The sequence below is a fragment of the Colletes gigas genome, unplaced genomic scaffold, assembly GCF_013123115.1.
Source record: "Colletes gigas isolate AHSC1104 unplaced genomic scaffold, ASM1312311v1 Colletes_gigas_Sc00012, whole genome shotgun sequence".
Classification (NCBI taxonomy): Eukaryota; Metazoa; Arthropoda; class Insecta; order Hymenoptera; family Colletidae; genus Colletes; species Colletes gigas.
Genome location: NW_025106641.1, coordinates 310,554 through 329,946, shown reverse-complemented (window position 1 = coordinate 329,946; position 19,393 = coordinate 310,554). Strand labels below are relative to the sequence as shown.

General features: G+C 40.8%; 1 protein-coding gene across 1 annotated transcript; it reads left to right on the top strand.

Moving 5' to 3' along the window:
- Positions 1-154: 154 nt before the first annotated feature.
- LOC122398665 (proline hydroxylase buaE) lies at positions 155-19,319 on the top strand. The gene is made up of 7 exons (XM_043398749.1): positions 155-261; positions 1,070-1,499; positions 15,434-15,549; positions 17,475-17,590; positions 17,686-17,830; positions 18,249-18,431; positions 18,631-19,319. Exons 2-7 carry the CDS (start codon positions 1,406-1,408, stop codon positions 18,982-18,984), a joined length of 1,008 nt encoding a protein of 335 aa, XP_043254684.1. The 5' UTR covers positions 155-261; positions 1,070-1,405; the 3' UTR covers positions 18,985-19,319.
- Positions 19,320-19,393: the final 74 nt, after the last annotated feature.

The following is a 19,393-nucleotide window of genomic DNA, read 5'->3' as shown; positions in this document are numbered from 1 at the left end:
ATAAAGGTTTTTTCGATAAAAGGAAGTTTAAATCCATTTAGTAGTATTGGGAATTACAAATTCCAATTGCAACGATTAGAGGTAAGGCGCGAGACCGTGCGAGGCCCGCGAGTGGTGGGGATCGACGAATCTTGCGTTAGTAATTCAAGATCGTCGACGGGAGTGCAGTACGGTTCAAAGCATCGTGCAAAGCACATTAGAGGAGCCAATACGCGCTAGCGACGGTCCCACGTGTCACGTCGTGTTTTAGCAAAACGCCAGGTTTGTGAAATTTTAACTCGCAGTTGATAAAATCGTTTTGTTCCACTTTTGATAGAAACTTAGTATTTTTCCAAACTGACGTAGAATACTAATAAGATTGCCTCGTTCTTCTTTCGCAGTTAAAAATTATAATATTCAAAGTACAAATCAAATGCGAAACAATACTATTTAGTCGTAGAAACAAAAGAGGCGTGTGTATCTTACGGTATCAAAGTGTAAATAAAATTAGGAATACTCGAATAAAAGTCCGAAACTTCTAGAAATTGATTTCCTTGGTTTTCATCCGACCGCGCGAAATTTCCGAGTCCTGAAATCGTCCGTTCGGCAAACATCGTGAGCGTCCGGTCGTGTTCGTCTCGATCTGACCACGTTCGTGTCCGCTCGGGCGACATCGGGCCGATTCGGAGTAAGAGGCGCGCGTCCGGTTAGTTTGCGAGTTCTTCGGCTTAGTCAACGAACGTTCGCGTGTCAGTTACGATCGTTGCGGTGTCGCTTCGTTTTTTCTCTCTCGATACTCGGTCATCTGCCACTCCGTCGATAGCGTAGCATGTGCCCACCAGTTCACAGTCACGTATACGTTTACCTGCCGCATCACCAGCCCCACAATAAACTCGTCTCTTACGGCTACCGTTAGGGTTGCCGTAACACTCCTCGTCCGTGCCCTTTTCTTGTAACGATAACCGGCAACGCCATCGAGGCTCGAAGGTTTTTTCACCCTCTCGAAGCGAGTGTCGAGAGCCCGTAACTCGGAAAAAGAATCTCCATACGCGCGCACAGTGATAGTATGATTTTTTCTTGGATATTTTAGTGAAATTGTTCGGGATCGCCTGTACCGGGTGGGCGAATTCGCACGTGGTGAGTGTAGTGTGCAGACGCGTCGCAACGTCGAGCCACGTATTTTCTGTCTCGATATATCATCGGTGCTACACGATCGAACGAAGAGGACGAAAAGGTAGCAAACAGCTTTAAAGTCGACGCACGAAAAAGGAACCGATCGAGTGAACGGTACGGAAAGATCGGGGACAAGATACGAAATTGCGAGAGTAGCCGAAGACCGAGCAGCGAGAAGGAACGAGAACGGGAGGACGAAGGAGAAAGACAGCGATAGAAATCTCATTTCGACGAGTAACTGGCCACGAGTAAGATGAGCTGCTGCACGAGTGCCCCGATTGTAACTCAGACATGTGAGACGCTTCTAAGCAAGTGCGAAGTGCCGATCATCGACCTCGCTCATATGGGTAAGTCGATAGAACCAGATTTCAAATTTCGTACGCCGTTAACAGTCGACGATCAGCGGCACCGACCGTGCGTTTAATCGTGCCACGTAAAACAATCGCTTATTGTCACGAGATATCGCAACTTGCGGTCATGGGGGTCGAACTTACGAAATTCCACGCGACACAAAACCCGGCGTAGCTTGTAATTAACTGCGATCCTACGCACGTGGCGATGCGAGACGAGATATGTATGTATCTACGTAATTTTGCTCGACGCGTGAATGACTCTCGATATGATGACTTGACGCGAAAGTTCATGGTTGCATTGGCCGTTGATCGATCGACTTTGAAATAATGAACGATTGCCATATATCGATATGTAGATATTTCCTGGTACATATATCGAACAGGTTTTTCTTAACCGTTAAATGCCAACGCGACGAAATCGTGTGAACTTTGACTTTATCGTAACGACCGACTTCGCGCGTTACTGAATTATTACCGACGCTTTCTAAAAATATATATTTGTCCTGGAATCGACGATGAAAAACCGTTTGCCTTTTGCGCGTATTTTTAACACCGCGATTACCACGTGGAAAAAAATAATGCTCCGAACGGATAACTCGCTCGAACGGCCAAGTGCGAGGAATTTTAGAGATTCAGGGGGTGACGCTTTTGCGGTTGCTTGGCAACGAGGCCAGGGAACTGGCCAGACAGACAAGCAAACCAGCAGCAACAGCTTCGTCGTTTCACAGTCGAAGGCGCCTACCTCGGGTCCGACGATCCGTTGAGGTCAGAGCCCGTCTCACAAAGAAGGGCCCCTCCCTTGGCGTCCTCTTCGCTCATATAGGGCAGTGTTTTTCAACCTCTTCTAACCCGCGAAACATTTTTAATTGGCAAAATTGTTGGCAGATCATCTTAAACAAATTGTTACACCCCTACTTTCGTACGCGACTCGAGCGTTGATCTATTTTTTCTTTACTTTTCTTTGCATATACGCTATCGTTTCATCACCGTGCAGTAATAATTGCGTAAGAAAATTAAACACAGATCGCCTTCGTAGAAGATAATGCGCGTAAATTGAATCCAACGTGAAATTTTCGTTGCACGCTCGTATGTAAGGGGTTCGTTCATCAAACGCTGGTTGTGAGAGTCACTGATTATAGGGTATCTCGTGATTCGTCTATCTATACATATATGTAGTCTTTATAGAATAATTTATCACTTTTCGATTACCATAATGTATACGTCAGAAAGTACTATGGGAGATTACACGCTTATCTTATACTAATCTTTCGCGGGGTGTGGTTTGTTATGGGAAATTCCATTCAGGATGAAAAAAATGATACGATCGTGATTATGCGTCAGAACTATATCGTATTAAGCGTAATTACTGATTCATAGCTTGATACGACAATGATATCTGCCACATGCATCTTTTCTCCGCGATTTATCCGATCGATTGGTAACAAACGCAAACAAAGACAAAACGATTAAATGATTAACCCTTAAGTACACTCGAGGTGCTATATTTTCTACGCCGTAATATTTTATTAAAATAAACGATCTTCGTTTTTAACTTAACCCTATTATCAATTGCAAATAATCGTGTATTTTATCGATGTACATATACGCTAATATTTTTGTACAAGAATGGAAATATTCGGTGGAATATTTTTTAGATATCGCACCCGTATGGCTGTCTCTGTCCAACTATCAGCAACAATTTAAACAATACTGTCAAGACCAGGGCCGTATCCAGATATTTTAGCGTCCTTCGCCCTCCGAGCCACTTTCACATATGTACATCGTTTGAATTTTCCCGCACTCGAGAACTTGGAACTACAGTGAAACTTCCTGAGATGATACGTTACTCGTGATCAAACAACCCGCTGGGTTGCTAATATTGATAAAAAGACGTTAACGCGCGTGCAACCAGCGTGTTGTCAAACATAATATTGATGGTGTTCGTTTCGCAAATAGTATTCATCGCGTGAGGACCCTTTCACGTTGACCAGCATTCTAACGAAGACGGTACATACATACTACTGTAGTCGTTGATTTCTATCGGCCGTTTGATTCTCAGGGTCGTACGTATAAGTTACCAATCGCGAAGGTTGGTCGACAGGAACGTGCCTACCGTCTATGCACGCGCGTCTATGTATGTATCTACGTATGCGAGATGCATGAAACTCGTAAGTAAGTACATATCTCGCGCGTTTTTGTAGCTGTAACTGTGTGTTGGGTAATGATTTAAGCGCTCGCAGCGAACGCCGTCGAGAATAATGGATTGGCGTGCACGATGCGAAACGAAAAGACCGGCGCATTTCAATCCACGACCCGAGAGCCTACGAAACGTATCTCCGTTTCTCGTTTCATCCTTCCCTTCGTCCAGTCCGGTTCGAGCGTTTTCTTTCGTCTCTTTCTGTCCCAGCCGCGTGTACATTTCGAGTCTGGGCGACAGGCCAACGACCACACGACTTTGCGAACGGCAACGCCGGTCTCGACCAAAACAGACTAGACTCGCTCCTGTCGTTTTCAAAGCGTTCGCGATCGAGATCAGGATCGACACGGAACTATCGTTACAATTCCAATGTTAGTCATCGATTATGTAAATCGTGGCTAGTGTAGTCGATTTAAATTGCCGAGCGAACACCCCTTAGTCATCGGCGTTCTCTTTATGCGATATAGTATTGTTCGATAGAAATATATGTGTATGTACCTACTTACATACCTTGGCACGTTCGCGTTTGGTAGTAACCACTTGTTGAACGTTGCTTCGTACGACTTGTTTCACCGAGATTGCAGTCGGCCAGAGATTGCTCTTTAATTAAATGAAACCTCCGATTGCACTTTTAACCTCAATCGCTCCCAGGGAAAAATATTTTTAGTCGGTCGTCGTCGGATGAAATTCTCTTGCGATTCGCGCGTCCCGACGCGACGCCTCTCCCCCCTTTATTACGCTCTTTGATCTCGATCTTACTTTCATCGGGTAAAAGAATATGCCGTACCTAACAGTCGCTGCAACTCGAATCAGTAACCGTCGCGACTTATCGCGGTCAACTTCCGACCTTCGTCGAAACGCTTCCTTCTCGTGAGCGACTTGGAGTCATTCTGCACACCGTTTATCGTAAATTGTGTAATCGATGAATGCATAGTATGTCATGCACAGGTCTCTTACTTCTGAGAAAGCAACTTCTGAGAGTCAGCGTTTATTTAACAATTTGCATCGCCCCCTCTCGCTACCTACGCTGACATCCTGAACTCTCGTGTTGTTTAAGAGACAACGCCAACTACGTAAAAACATAGTGTGCAACAAGCAAGATAATAAAGTATTTCTGAATCCAACAAAGAAAATAAACATTAGTTTTAAAAAGACAGTAATTTGCCACTCAGCGTGTTAAATTGACCATATTCTCCGTAAGAGTGGTACAATGTCTCTGAAAACAAAAGAATAGCTTTATGTTATTATGTGTTGTTCTTTGAAGCGTGAAATTTCGTCCTTGACTAAAGCAAAGCCTCGTATCTTCGGAGACAATGAAAACATATTAGGTCATCCCATAAGTTTATGCTGCGTTTTGTAGTAGATCTTTTCGACGTTCTGTATTTACAGGCGTTATATTCACGGTGTCGTTTTTCATGTACTAGTCGGACGAATGATCGAGGGCTTCATTTTATCCTCGAGCATCGTTTGTGCAGTTGCATTTCTTCGCGCGGCGATAGTGTTGGTCGCGGAAAAAAAGTTACGCGACACCGTTCACTTTTCGCGTCGTGTGCCGTACGATAGGCTTGCTTGTTCCACAGTCGCGCCTGCGCATGCGCAAATGCATAGACACAAACGCGATTTGCGTTTTTTTCTTGCCTGTCCGTCGTTTACACGTGCCCGTTCTCCGATACACAACGATACGAATAAGCTAACATTTATGCACAAGTCCAAGAATAGAGCTAGAGCTTCGGGCAATTTGAATTTTTCACTACGTTACGTCGAAACGGCATTAAAATTAATTATTGGGTGTATCGGCGAACTTGAAGAAAATTACTCTCCATGCGATCGCACGGTGCACCTTATTCGCATTCACTATTTTTCCACGAACCTTATACCGCCTCTAATTTTCTTGCAATATCGAGAGTACAGCGCTGTTCACCGATATTACTATTTTTACGAATATACTAATAGCACGGTTCTCGTAGTTTCGTAATAAACGTGTTATTAATTTAAGTGATACAAGAATGGGTAATTATTTAGAGGTCGGGAGAAGGTTTGTCCATAAAGTATGCATGCGAATGGCCATATCGTCTTTATCACAAACGGATAAATTGATTGGTCTTTCGACGTACAGAAAAGTTAGATAGTATTGATTTACGCCAAAACAATTCCAACGAGCGTTGAATTGTTCCATCACGAAAGAATTCGGTCGATAGTCTTGCGTCCGTAACGGGAAAGACACCGTGACGCGAGTTTCAAAACGTTTTTCACGGAAGTCTGCAGTTCTTGTTTAACGCAATTTTGAAGGTTCACGTTTTCTACGTTCGCGTATAGCCTACAATACTCGTAAATGTGTCTCGAGCGGCGAAAATATTTTTAACTATCGCGAACATTATCGACTGTACTAATTCGTAAACATGATAATATATCGAAATATTTTTTCGCAAATTTTATATCCAGTTACTGTTTTCGCCTCCATATCCGCTGTGCCCCCCGTAGTGTAGAAGATATTTTTAGTAACCTCCGGGTCAAGCGGTCTTTGGCCAGTCTTGTAAAAGGTTTAGGCGCTCTACGTTATAATAATACATCTGTAACAAAATAACAATACATAACTATACATTTAACACCCTTTAATCAGGAGGGAAACGTCGTAACCCATAATTTAAGACGCTCTACTTGAAATATTATTTCGCCCTGTATGCGATCCTATGTAAGAATCAAGTACGACACCCCTGACGAAGAACGTCATAGAGACACGGAATGCGCACAGCGAGGAGACGATGAGTGATCGGCATCTGGAGAAAACACGTAGGTAGCAGCAGTTGCAAAATTCGTACTTGCGCAAGTATCGATCGCCATAAACGTGACGGAATAACATTGTCGGCTAGATTGGGTTCCGTAGGTTTATTTTGGTAGAATTAAAATAGACTAAATTAATAATTGTTCGGCAGTCGATTCAAGCAATCCTTTGATTCCGAATATATTCGTTCAGAACGTTTTCAATCTGTATTAGGAATCAATACGATTCAATCGTTGCATTCTGTTTGGATTACTGAGCACTGATTTACATTCTCCATCTTGTACTAGGTGCAAAGGTTTCGGTCTAGTCGGAGCAATCCTCGCGACGAGACACTGACCATGAAAACTTGTATATCGAAGAAAAACCGAGGTTGTGCATAATCTTGTGTCTTCTTAGTTTGTTTCGCGCGTGCAATAGCGATAACGCTATTGAAATCCTGGTCAACCAACGGTAGCTTTGCTGGATGCGAATGTTGCGAAATAAAAATGGTAACGCTTTTGCCGGATCGGTTGCAAAACACCTGTTGAGCAAATATATAAAAGAGAAAAAAGCACAAGCAAATTACATTAAGAAATTCAGTATCAAGTAATTAACTTTTATCTGTCCAAGTAATACCTTTATCGCTTCTTTAGTGGTCAATTAACAAACATGTGGTTTAAATAAATATAACGTCTTAACGCGATCAAGAATACAAAGTAATTAAATTAACGGTAACATTTTTCTGAAATAATTACATCTGGATATAGTTTTCCATTTCGGGTTCGACGATCGATCGAACTAAAAATATGGCTGACGTGGACGCTTTCCGGGAAAATGATTCGTCTCAAAAAAGTATTCGTTTCAATGGTCGCGTCACGTTTCGTCGACACAACGCGTGACGATATAATTCAGCGAAGACAACGTGACAGAAACTTCCCCGGCACGATATCATGTGGGTTCTCAATTGTGAAACGCGCTTGCGATACACTGCAAACAAAATAAAACGTGTTCCCCTGTGTTGTGTAGCTGTTTTCACTCGTGGCTCATTTGTATGTGGTTAAAACATTAGCGCGCGAATGATGTAGATCGCAATCTTCAAATTCACTTTCATCGTAGCAACCGTGCATTTTAACTGTCAGCAGATATGTGTTACTAGATACATGTTTGGTTGCGTTGCTATCACAATTGAAAGCAATTCCTGTTTCACGTTTCACATTTATTATCGTCGTTTCCGTTTTTTTCTTACACATTGCAATAAGTGGGCTGTAACATTATTGTATTTAATAAGGGGAAAGTTAAGGTTAATTTCGGCATCTTCCATTGGCGAAATAATTCGTCTCGCTAGAACGAAAATATTTCCCACGATTCACGATCATTGTATAAAATAACACACTCGTACCATCTGGGTTTGCAATCTACATTTCAGTCGAGCCATGCCCCCCCCCCAGTATGACTGCATTTTTTCAAACAATTCGTTCTTCCTAATCATTTCTCAATTTTCCTAATTGCTACTACTTGAGACTTTACTATAAAATCACGGTAGAAACAGTGTTAAACGATGACTGATAACCTAGTTAACGGTTAAATTTCAATCATGGCCCACCGTACGGCGCGGCGTGGAAACAGGGTTTGGTATTCACGACGTCACGACAGACCCTCCGAAAGGTGGAGCTGGCTGCGTCACGCCGAACAAAGTTTATTTTCACACGGTAGTCGCGTGAACCGTTATCGCCTGTTGGAATCGGGTTTTATCGTCGTAGTTTCATCGAAATCATTTTTTCCTCTCGCGTTGTTGAATCAAACCTTCGGATAAGTCCAACTGCGAGTCCGCGGCACGTAGAGACGTCGCAGGAAATCCCGTGAAATATGAATATTTCATTTTTTCCGCCTATGGAGTGGAAACGAGCTTTACGAAGTGGAAACCATTACGCAAACAGAAACGCCATCACGCGTCTTACGGACAAAATACGCGAACGTTGGACACTTCGTGTCTATGACTTATCAAACGTTTCGTAAATCGATGAGTACAAACCCGATGACACATTTATGGACGGTGCGTGTCGCTGTCGAAATCAAGAGTTACTTCCGTACTGTTTATCGCCTTTTAATACGCAGTATATACGCGGATGTATTTAGCAAAGCAAATCGCGGATTAAACGATATCCGCGGAAATAGAATCGTAAGTGTCGTCGTCGTTATGTTCACGATAACACGTATATCGTCCGTACACATTCAACGTCTCTTTGTATTTTACTAGGAATTAGAATATTGAAATTTCACGGGTACAAAGAGCCATCTCTTAGGAACTGAATGGAATTAATTTTAAGAGATCGTCTTGTCACTTTTATACATATATTCAGCAGCGAAAGAATTAAGAAAATGGCGATTAGTACTGCAAATACAGTAATTGTGAAGATATTCGATATTTAATTTACACGACTCCGTACATTATTGGGCTTTGCTTCAAAGGAATAATAGGTTAGTAATAATGATATTAACAAATATGCTAGATATTTAATATTGAATATTTTTCGGTACTGTAACACGTCGAATTATTCCGTGGTGTCACGAGCAGATATATCCCACGTTATGATTGGCCAAATATTTACTTAAAATTGAGTTTCTAGGGTGTACACACGACCAGGAGAAAATTTTCGCTAGTTTCTCCTGGTACCGGCTGTCTCGCCGATACTTTCGCCCGGTACATAACGATCGAATATACCGTTACCAAGCGGCGATACGTTTTCATATGCCATTTACCATCCTCCAACGGAATATGTAATGCGTTTGCGTTGCGAGTTCGAAGCAACTTTGTGCGGTGTACCTCAACTGATAGGGACGCACGCACCAGCAGCACGATTCGTCGTAACGTTCCCACCGATATGAACGCTCGATAAATATGGGGTGACCAGACATCGTAACGCACGATTGAATTTCATCAAATTCGGGACTGATCGGTGAAATTGTCGCGTGCAAAGTTGCGTATTTAAAAATCACTCCACTGCTCGGTTATACCACGACTACTGGGACACCCTGTAAATCGTATGCGCATGACACATCCTTTACATTTCCATTACGAATGCTAACACACTTAGACCGAATGATTATAATACACGTGCCTAAGTACGTATTGTTTAAGTAGATACATGCTTGTTATTACTTCACTGCAGAGAAATAGAATTCTTATGAGAAACAGAAACCCGTTTATTCGCCAAGTACGATAGAAACACTTTTTGTTTTGAAAGAATTAATAATATAAAATCTGTCCGCGTTTCGAGATTCTCCAAGTTTTGAAAAGGTCAAACGAAAAGTTCCTTAAAATTGACCGCGACAGTCTTTTTTTTTTTTAACAGTACGTGCTAACAGCTTTCGGAAAGAGTTCAACGTCCTGGCATTGAAAGTCTTCCAAAGCGTTCCGTCTTTAGTTACGATAGATTTCAAAAATCGCTCGTCTGTTACGCAACTAACACGTTTCTTTGTCTGTCGTCATTTTTTCGATCCACTTTACATTGCCAAAATACGTTTCGCAATTCCTCGTCAAATCACTTGAAAAAAAAAGAAAGAACTGGTGTACGGTCACAAAACATATAACGAGTGTTCACTGTGGAAATATTTACTCACGTACATTGACGTATGTATCTATAGATAACGAAGAACCATATGTTCCTCGATAATTCGCAAAGACTGTCGCGATGAAACACATTCGTTCGCCTTATTCTCCAGATTTTCCACTAATGTGCGACCATAATTCTTGCAGATTTGTTCGTGCACTCGAGTACTTTGATACGGACACTTTCAATCAAGAATACTGATTAGTAGGAATATATAAAAATTGTTTTAAAGGACGTGCACTACACGAAGGTAATTTAAAAGGTACAAATGCATTCTCTAAAGTATTTTATTTAATTGTTGCAGTACATGTTACAACAAAGATTCAAATTCGCCCTGGAAATTATTTCTATTTCAAACACAAGTCCTCGCTACGAGGAAGCAACGATTATTTATCGTCGAAAGTACTGCGAAACGATTGTTTGAACATCGTTTTTTTTTTTTGCGCGCGCGCGTATCGCCGTCGGTTCCGTTCGCGTGCCTTCACGTGAACAAAGAATGAAGCCCAGTTCCGAGAGGCTCGGTATGGAAAATTCGCCAGTAACTCGTGATGTTTGCGGTGGATTTCCACCGGAAGATTTACTGCCACTCGATCATCGGAAGAGAAGACGGAACGATTTACGATACCATGTGACAAAAGACCTTCGCCTTCGGCGGTGCTAATCTTCCTTGAATCGACGCTCTTGACAAGCCACTCATGAATTTTCTTAGCAATTACTAATTAATCGAGCTTAGTCGTGTCTACTTATCTACTGTTCTATGGATTAGGATTATATTTGCTTGTAAATGTAGCCATCGATAATCGAACATCATAGAGGCGGAAATTACACCGAGGCTTCATTACAAAGTTATTAAAAAATTTCAAATCATACTAAAAAAATTGTATTTAGTTACAGGGGTCAATTACAAGCATTTTCGGTGAATAGACCTACCCCCGAAATCCTACTCACTTTCTAAAAAAAAATTCGAGTAGGTACTGAAATTTTTAGACGAAATTAAAAAATTTCAAATCATATTAAAATGAAATTGTATTTAGTTACAGGAATCAATTACAATCATTTTTGGTGAATAGACATACCCTCGAAATCTTACGCATTTTCGAGAAAAAAATTCCTAAACGAAAATGTAATTTATGTTGCCCGTAAATTTCATGCGAATCTTTAAAATGTCATAACTTCTGAACGGTTTGGACGATTTTAATGTTTCAAAAAGCAAATAACGCGTATTTTGATGGAGAATATGTAGCAATTCCAAAAAATTCCAAAAAGTAGTTCCTTGACCCCGTAAAGTGAGAAAAACCCTATAAAAATGGTCCAATTTTCAAACAGCCATAACTCCTACAATAGTGAATATATTTCAATGAAACTTTTTTCTGAAGTAGAGCTCATGGGTACCTACAAAAAAGTATTAGACAACTTTTCTGTAGGGCGTCAAACAAAATTACTCAAAATGAAAAACGAATTTTTAAGAAAAATCGACAGGGGGTAGGTGCCTAAATTTTTCGGCGAAAAAAAAATTTTTCAAATCCTTCTAAAAAAATTATTTTCAGTTGCGGGGGTCAATTTCAATCATTTTTGGTGAATAGACATATTCCCGAAATCCTACTCATTTTCCAGAAAAAAATTCGAGAAGATGTGAAATTTTTCGACAAAATTAAAAGATTTCAAATCGTTCTAAAAAAATTATTTTCAGTTGCGGGGGTCCATTTCAATAATTTTTGGTCATTAGACATATCCTCGAAATCCTACCCACTTTCTAGAAAAAAAAAAATTCAGTACGGGGGGAACTTTAAACGTTAATAACTTTTTAACGAAGCCTCCATCAACAAATTAGTATTCTTGATTTTCGTCTTATTTGTATCTCTAGAATCTCCCGTTAAAATTGTTCCTAGGGTTGGCCGAACACACCCTGTTTATTAAAAGTTAATTAGCATACTATTATTTTGATCAACGAGCAGTATTGTGGGTGAAAGGGTTACAGTAATAGCTATGTAATACTTAGAAATGGGTCGTGAGGAAAAAAGAAAAGATTGAGAGACACTGATATAGACCTTGCTCCGTCATTAAATATGTAAGTAGCAAGGTAAGTTGTGATTTCTACGTCGAAAGTGCGGCTTGATGTTTTTGAAACGAATTTTCGTGCAAGGACGTTCAAATTTCCGTTGTTATTTTACAAGGACCTGGTCAGTCGCCGAGTACTCGATTTGTACAGTAATATTTCGCATTTAGTACTTTCTATATTTGTATTTCATTTTTTAGGGCAACGCATTGAGTACTCAACAGTTCTAGTATCATAGTAAATTAGTGTCGGTGCATACTAAACACAATAAGATCAAGATCATGAGCGACCGATGACTGGGACCTACTTCACAAAGGACATTATCTCGAATTTCTAATATTTTTAAAAACTGCAAGAGAAGAAATTTTAAAACATTACCAGTGTATGTATTGCAACAGAATTTCGAAATGTTTGATGAAATGTTTACCTAGTAGTGAAAATTTCGTAGATAGGATCGCCTAACTTTGCATTCTCGATATTGCGCAAGAAATGAGTCATAGCCATAATGAATCGCACATAAAACTTGAAAATTATTTATGCGTCTTTTATCCTGCTCAAACCACCTCGAAGCGACGATACTCATTTTTTATTCAACAACACCAATTAGCTGTTGCTTCTGCTTGATTCATTTGCTCTTTGTACGATCTTGTATATCTATCCGATAAGAAATCACCGCCATGTGCTAGTATTGTTTTGTAACAAGTAGTCGAATTAACATGCTACGTTTGTCCAACTATTTCGCGATACGGAAAGCAACGCGTTAACCTCATCCTTCAAGGACTGGATGAATCATGGTTAGATGCAAATTTTTTGTGGTCGTTATCCTCGGACTGTTCTATTAAGGATTAGAAGTCTTTGAGTCGATGCCCTTACTACAAATAATATTTCAATAACAATAGTTGAATTGAAATCATAAAAATAAAGTAGAAATTAAAGCGACGATCTTCTACGATGACACGTGAAATGTTTAGTATAGAAATTTGATCGATAACGCTGAGAATGTTAGTGTTTGCTGTAGCGAGGTCTTTTATTGGTGCTGCTTAAAAATTATTTTTAAAAAGTATAGAATTATAGACGTAGTCGTAAAAGCAAAGTACATAGAAATTGCTTTCCACTTAATCGAGTCGATGTATATAATCTTCTGCAAAGTGATCAAGTATTTTTTATTAATACAGTTTGTGCGACAAAGCATCGAGTAAATAATTACAAGGTTTAATTCACTAGATACAAAAGGGATTAATGAAAGCGTTGCAAACACAGCTTTTTAACGCAACACCGATCAATCTTCGCAATTATCTTTCAAGTAAAATTTACAACTGTTTGAAATAGAAAATAATTGAGAAATATTAATTGGCTTATTTACACAGGTGATTTGAAAAAATATCATCGTCTTGGACTACTCAAAAACATTACGAAAGCTTGCCCAGTAACCTTTGCCTTAGACGCAATTTGCGTACGACGCAGTTCACTCTCGTATGGAGTAATTTATTTAACAAAACTTTTGAGAAACGTATATAGAAACACGGAGCCATCTAGTGGTATTATCTACTATCATTTTGTTCGACAATAAGTAGAGATTAACGAAATTTAAACGAATGAATTATTATCCCGTGACTCGTACGAATATTTCCCCTTCGACAAATACCATAAGGATTTCGTTTCAATAATTTTTTCGAAAACGATAACTCATAATTATCGCGACGTTGCGAAAGTATCTCGAGCAGAAGTTCTTAGTATCCACTTTTGCAATATTGGCCTGATGCCCAACAGCGATGCTTATCTTCGAGGACGTAGAAACGCGACGAGGAACTATCCTCTCTACTGTATTTCTCTGCTCGACTCTTTCTACCTGCCTCTACGTATATCTGTCTTTATCCCTTTGCCATCGTCACGGAAATAGAGGAAACGTACAGTCGCGGCGGATCTTTATCTCGATCCGTCGTGTCGCGAAGTGAAATCAACTTCTCACGGAGGAAAAAAGTCCCGAGAAAGCAATCGTCATCGCGTATCGTTGTAACAAGTTCCGTCTGCGAACCGTGGAAAGAAGAGCCAACCGTGTGCACCGTGCGTGCATCGCGATAACGTTCGTTATCAGCATCTGGCAAAAAACGAATGCGACCGAGCGGTCTTGTTTCGTGATTTGTGCCGATTATTTAGTAATTGGCCCAACTAAAACATTCAGATATCGTATTGTCTGTTGCAGGTTTCCAACCAATCGACGGCCTCACCGCGACAGTTATAAATACGGTATATCGAAGTCATCATCCGGAAACATGATTTCTATTAATAATTGCCACGAGAGCGAGCCATTTATTCATCGACCCTACTGAAAATCGCATGTTCACGCGCAAATAGGATTGCCGCGAAAGAACGTTGTTTTAACCGTCTACATATATAAAAACACGCTCGAGCAAAGTATAAAAAAGCATTGTCTTGGCATGCACTTATCAAAGTGTGAATCATGCATATACACGAAGAAAAATTACAAACGAAGTCAGTGTCACGCACCGTCGACGTTGTCACATTTCGAAACACGCGACCCAGACCTAAAAAGTTTTATCCTCCAAGACTGACTGATCTTCGCGTATCAGGAATAAAAAGAAAAAAAGAAAAATGGAGTATCGAAAAGATGAAACGTTTGATATTAAGTCACTCGACGTTTCCGCGAAGAGAAACGGACTGTCGCGTCCGTTTACAATTCGCGTCCCGATAACACCGTATCTATCAATGAGTGTTCCCTCAATGACGGAAGTAATCGATATTCCAGCGGGGAGCAGAGATTTCTTAGTATCTTGGTGAACTCTGTAAAGAAAGCGTGTTATCGTAAATACGACACGCGTAACCTGCTAGAGTAATTCGAACCCGGGGCTGAACTATTCGAACGATACGAATAAACTTGGAATATTTGTGTATACGAATTTCATTGTTCTAATATTATTATTTAAACATTCTATTCGACTAATTGCTAAGAATATTCATGCTACTTGTTTATCCACCGAAAGAACCTTTACTCGACTTACGAATGTTTCAAGTATCGTCCTTCCACGAGAAGAAGGCACAGCGTGTTTGCATCCCCACTGTTGCTGCAGTCCGCTGATTGGCTGTCACCGATCTTTGTCACCACTTTCGACCAATACCTGTGAGTCGGCGGACTGCAACAGGAGTGGGGATATAAACATGCTGTGCCTTCTTCTCGTGGAAGGACGACACTCGAGCAACTTCTACAGCAATTATATGTATACTTCCCTCTTGCTATTCCTGCTTGCTATTCTCCCTCTCATTCTCTCCGTTTTCTTCTTCCAGGGACTGAGAGATGTCCTCAGAAGGGTGTCGTGAAACAAGTGGCTTGGAAGCTGGTAAGGGCGCTGTCCGAGAAAGGACTGGCCTTGCTCGTCAACCACGGCATTCCGGAATGCAAGGTACGCATTTCCATCGATACTCGCCTCTCTTCGTATAATCGAAGACCGAGTCTCAAGTATTAAACGCCCTTGATGTCTGGCATGATTATATTCGAAGCGGGGAGAGAGGATGTTGTTAAAAATTATGAATGTTCGAGCAATCGTGACAAAGTCAATGTTAAATCACATTTTGCTAGAATTTTCAGTACCCTTGCATGAATAAGCAGATGATACGATAGAAAATAGTCTCGTTTCGAAAAGGATTAAACGATCCACTTACAGAAGCAGCTCGTTTAATAGAGATAAATAGGTTATACGGCAAGATCACCGAGTATTCGATCGTATTACATCCAGGGTAGTCTCACCGTGTAACGAAGCTCCCGTCCTCGGTTGCGTTACAAAATTACGGTCTCGCGTGGAACCAGAATTGAAGGAGTCAAGGCGAATACATAAATACAAACGAAGAACGTGTATACATTACGCGCATCGTGCCGACGACGACGACGACGACGAGTTTTTCAAGGGTTCGCCGATAAATACGTGTGTATTTTTCGATGACCTTGCCAACGCTCGAATCCACCCTCCCGTCGAGAAAGAAAACGAACGTTATCGTAACCCGCTCGTGTTACATTTTCGCGGGATTAGTGGTACGAGGGTTATATATGTAGAAAACGGCACATTCGTTCCAATCCGTAAACACGTCCCGTGTGGTTCATGGTGTATCTTGACACTAGGAGCGTGTTTACACGAATTTGTTTCGCGCATGCGTGGGCTTGTTGCATTCAATGACCGACATTCCAGAAACGGTGAATAATTGGTATGCTTTCTATCAATCCTTAGTTCTGAAATTGTTACGACATACGTAACGTTTAGAAATAATCGTCGTAATAATCAGTCGTGCGTTAGTGCGTTAGTGCGTTAGTACTCGACATATTGGTCATTCTTTTGCACGATTTCTTTGGATGTCCATTTCAAAGTAAACCGTGAAGACGAATCGGTTGAGTAATTTCGTACGTAACGACGGAGAATTATCGTCGTTACATTTGTAATTCTTTATCAAAGATTGCGTAACAGGAATGACTGCCGACACACGACATTACATCACCGATAATGCCCGATGTAGCCAATTTATTATTTCGCAAGCTGCGACGGCTGGTTACCTCCAGCGAAATCTTTCTCGGTGCGTTCGTTTTCAGCGACAGTTTGGTTCGCTCTGACGTCACGACATGTTCGTTATCAACAGTGTGTACGAGTGCTGAATGCGTCAATTGGCTGAAACAAACCGTCGCCTTTAATTATCTCGGTTCGAATCGAATTAAGAATTCCTCGAGGGGGGGATCGGACACACGCGCGAATAGAACGCATCCGTAACGATGCCTTGGGACGAATTGGTTGAGCAATTGCTCGTAAGAAACCGCGATCGTACGCACGTCGACTCGACGTACCACATACGTACATATTTGTGAATTGTTTTTTACGAGCAAATTTTAGTCCCTCGAAACAACTTCGCTTTTTTTTCGCGACCCGTGCAAATTTAGCAATTCGCTCGTTCGCAAGTCGATAACGACAAAAATGATACGCAACATTACGATGACAAATTGAACGCGTCTCTACTTATCTGTAACTCGAGGATGTCACCTTGGTAGGTGACATATTTCTGATACCGAGCACAGACGTTAATTACATAATGATTCGTTCAATTAAAAACACATTCAAGTACTTGGTATTAGATTACCGATCATTTCAGTGTTCCAAGAAGCCACGTGGACTTTGAACTACTTTCGCGAGGCATTTTTCAACTTTAATTTTTTTTCCTTTTTTTTTTTTTTAATTCACTGATCCTACAGGGATTACGTACTATTGTTTCTCTAGATTTATAAAAGAGCTTTTCTTTACAAATATTGACTCGTTTTATTCAAGTACCTTTCCCGGATATTTGTTTGCAGATGAAAGCTGCTTACAGAGCTCTCGATTCATTTTGCGAATTACCAGAGGAGATACGAGCGAAATACGAGCGCACCACGCCGGGGAACCACGGTTACCTTAAACCGGGGCCTTCCTCGTAATTATACTCCGATTAGATTTAATTAGATCGAATCGTTCGATCAAGATCCACAATTAGATGTTCGACGGATTAATTTTGTTAATTTGGTACAGATATACCGATGAGAAAGAAGCACGTCATCTTTTCAACGTAACCGGAAGCGGGGGTATTCTCCCAGATGATGAGGTGCCTAGCTTCAGATTAGCGGTCGACGAACTCACTCGAGATTTCAAGCAACTGTCTGCCATGCTCCTAACTGTAATGTCTTTTTTATCTCTGCGATGATTTCGGCTACCTTGTAACACCTTAACGACACTTTGATGCTCGATGCAAAAACCAGTTTCGTATATTATTATTCTTTTTCGTGGTTTTCATGGAAAGTCTGTCAAGTAGTCAGTTTTCGTCCGGTTTTCGTATCGAGTTTTTAAAATTCCCTCATATAAGTTTAAGAGTTTAGAATCGGTTTGAAAGCAACATTTCACGTCGTGACAATTCGGAAGCTCTTGAAGTGGTTGTTTAATAAAATAAACAGCTCTAACTGTAAGTAACCCTACAAACCAATCTGGCCAGCAAACAACTAACACGATTGGTTTCTTCGGTTACATTACAGCCATCGGTATCAGTAGACACTATAAAGTAAAAATACAGGCCAATGTATGTGATGTATGCCTTATAGGCTCTGGCCGTGGGCCTAGAGCAATCACCTGATTTCTTGCTGTCGAAGCATTCGCACATGCTGGAATCTGATAACGAGTCAACCCTTCGTCTCCTTTACTATCCGCCTCTTGGTGCACCAGCGCCTGGACTGGCTCGTTACGGCGCTCATTGTGATTACGGTACTTTCACTTTATTGGCACAGGTACGTACATTCGTGAAATTATGTTACAAATACGTAATTACCTAATTAAAACTAAACCCTTAATCGGTATACGCTGAAAGTGAAGCGGAATTAAATGCCTGCAAACCATAGGAATAGTTTTCTTGTATACATATTTATTGCGATTACTTTAGAAAATCCATTTTTACAAAGAATACAAGTCCAACATCATCGATTATAGGATTGCGAAGGAGGTTTGGAAATACAAACTCCGTTTGGAGAACGATGGGGAAGAGTCGGCCATCTTCCCGGTGCTATTTTGGTGATCAGTGGCGACATTTTAGCGAGTTGGACCAACAATCAAATTCCAGCTTTAAGACATCGTGTCGTTGTCCCAGAACTCTGTGGCCGAGGTCGTCATTCCATTGCCTTCTTCGTGCATCCGGATAATAATATTCTCATCGAGCCTTTAGACACAAAGATCGCAATATCGAATCAGGAAGCAGCTCCGTGCCGTTTACAGAAAAAGAAACGCGGCGTTCTGACCGCGTACCAGCATCTGCAACGTCGTCTTCGAGAAACGTATGCCTCTTAACGTTATCCGGACAAATTACATCTTTTTCTCTCAAAATGAAGAAGCGGTCCTAGTAACATTACTGCCGATCGTTCACATGTTCACTAAAGAAGCCGGCAATTTTGAACATTGCAACATGATGGATTTATCTGATTCGAAGACACTACTCGTCTTATATGGGAACTGTGACGTGTAAATAAAGGAACCTTACAACAATCGACCATTGATCGTAAAATTATGGTCTGCACGATTTTCGTTTCAAACGATGCAAATCACCATCGGTAAAATGTAAGAACAACGTCGTTGCATCACAAAGGCAATAATAAAGAAATTTGTACTTACATTTTGTAAAAAAAGGCATTTTGTACGAATGATTTAGTTTCCTAATTATGGGAAAGGAAGATAGAATGTTTAATGACGCGTCTGTTTT

Bases quoted from the DNA above. Each gene is read 5' to 3' on its own strand.
- LOC122398665 (XM_043398749.1), top strand. From the start codon at position 1,406: ATGAGCTGCTGCACGAGTGCCCCGATTGTAACTCAGACATGTGAGACG. The intron at 17,831-18,248 runs GTAATGTCTTTT...TATGCCTTATAG, and splicing joins TGTCTGCCATGCTCCTAACT to GCTCTGGCCGTGGGCCTAGA. The intron at 18,432-18,630 runs GTACGTACATTC...CATCGATTATAG, and splicing joins CTTTCACTTTATTGGCACAG to GATTGCGAAGGAGGTTTGGA.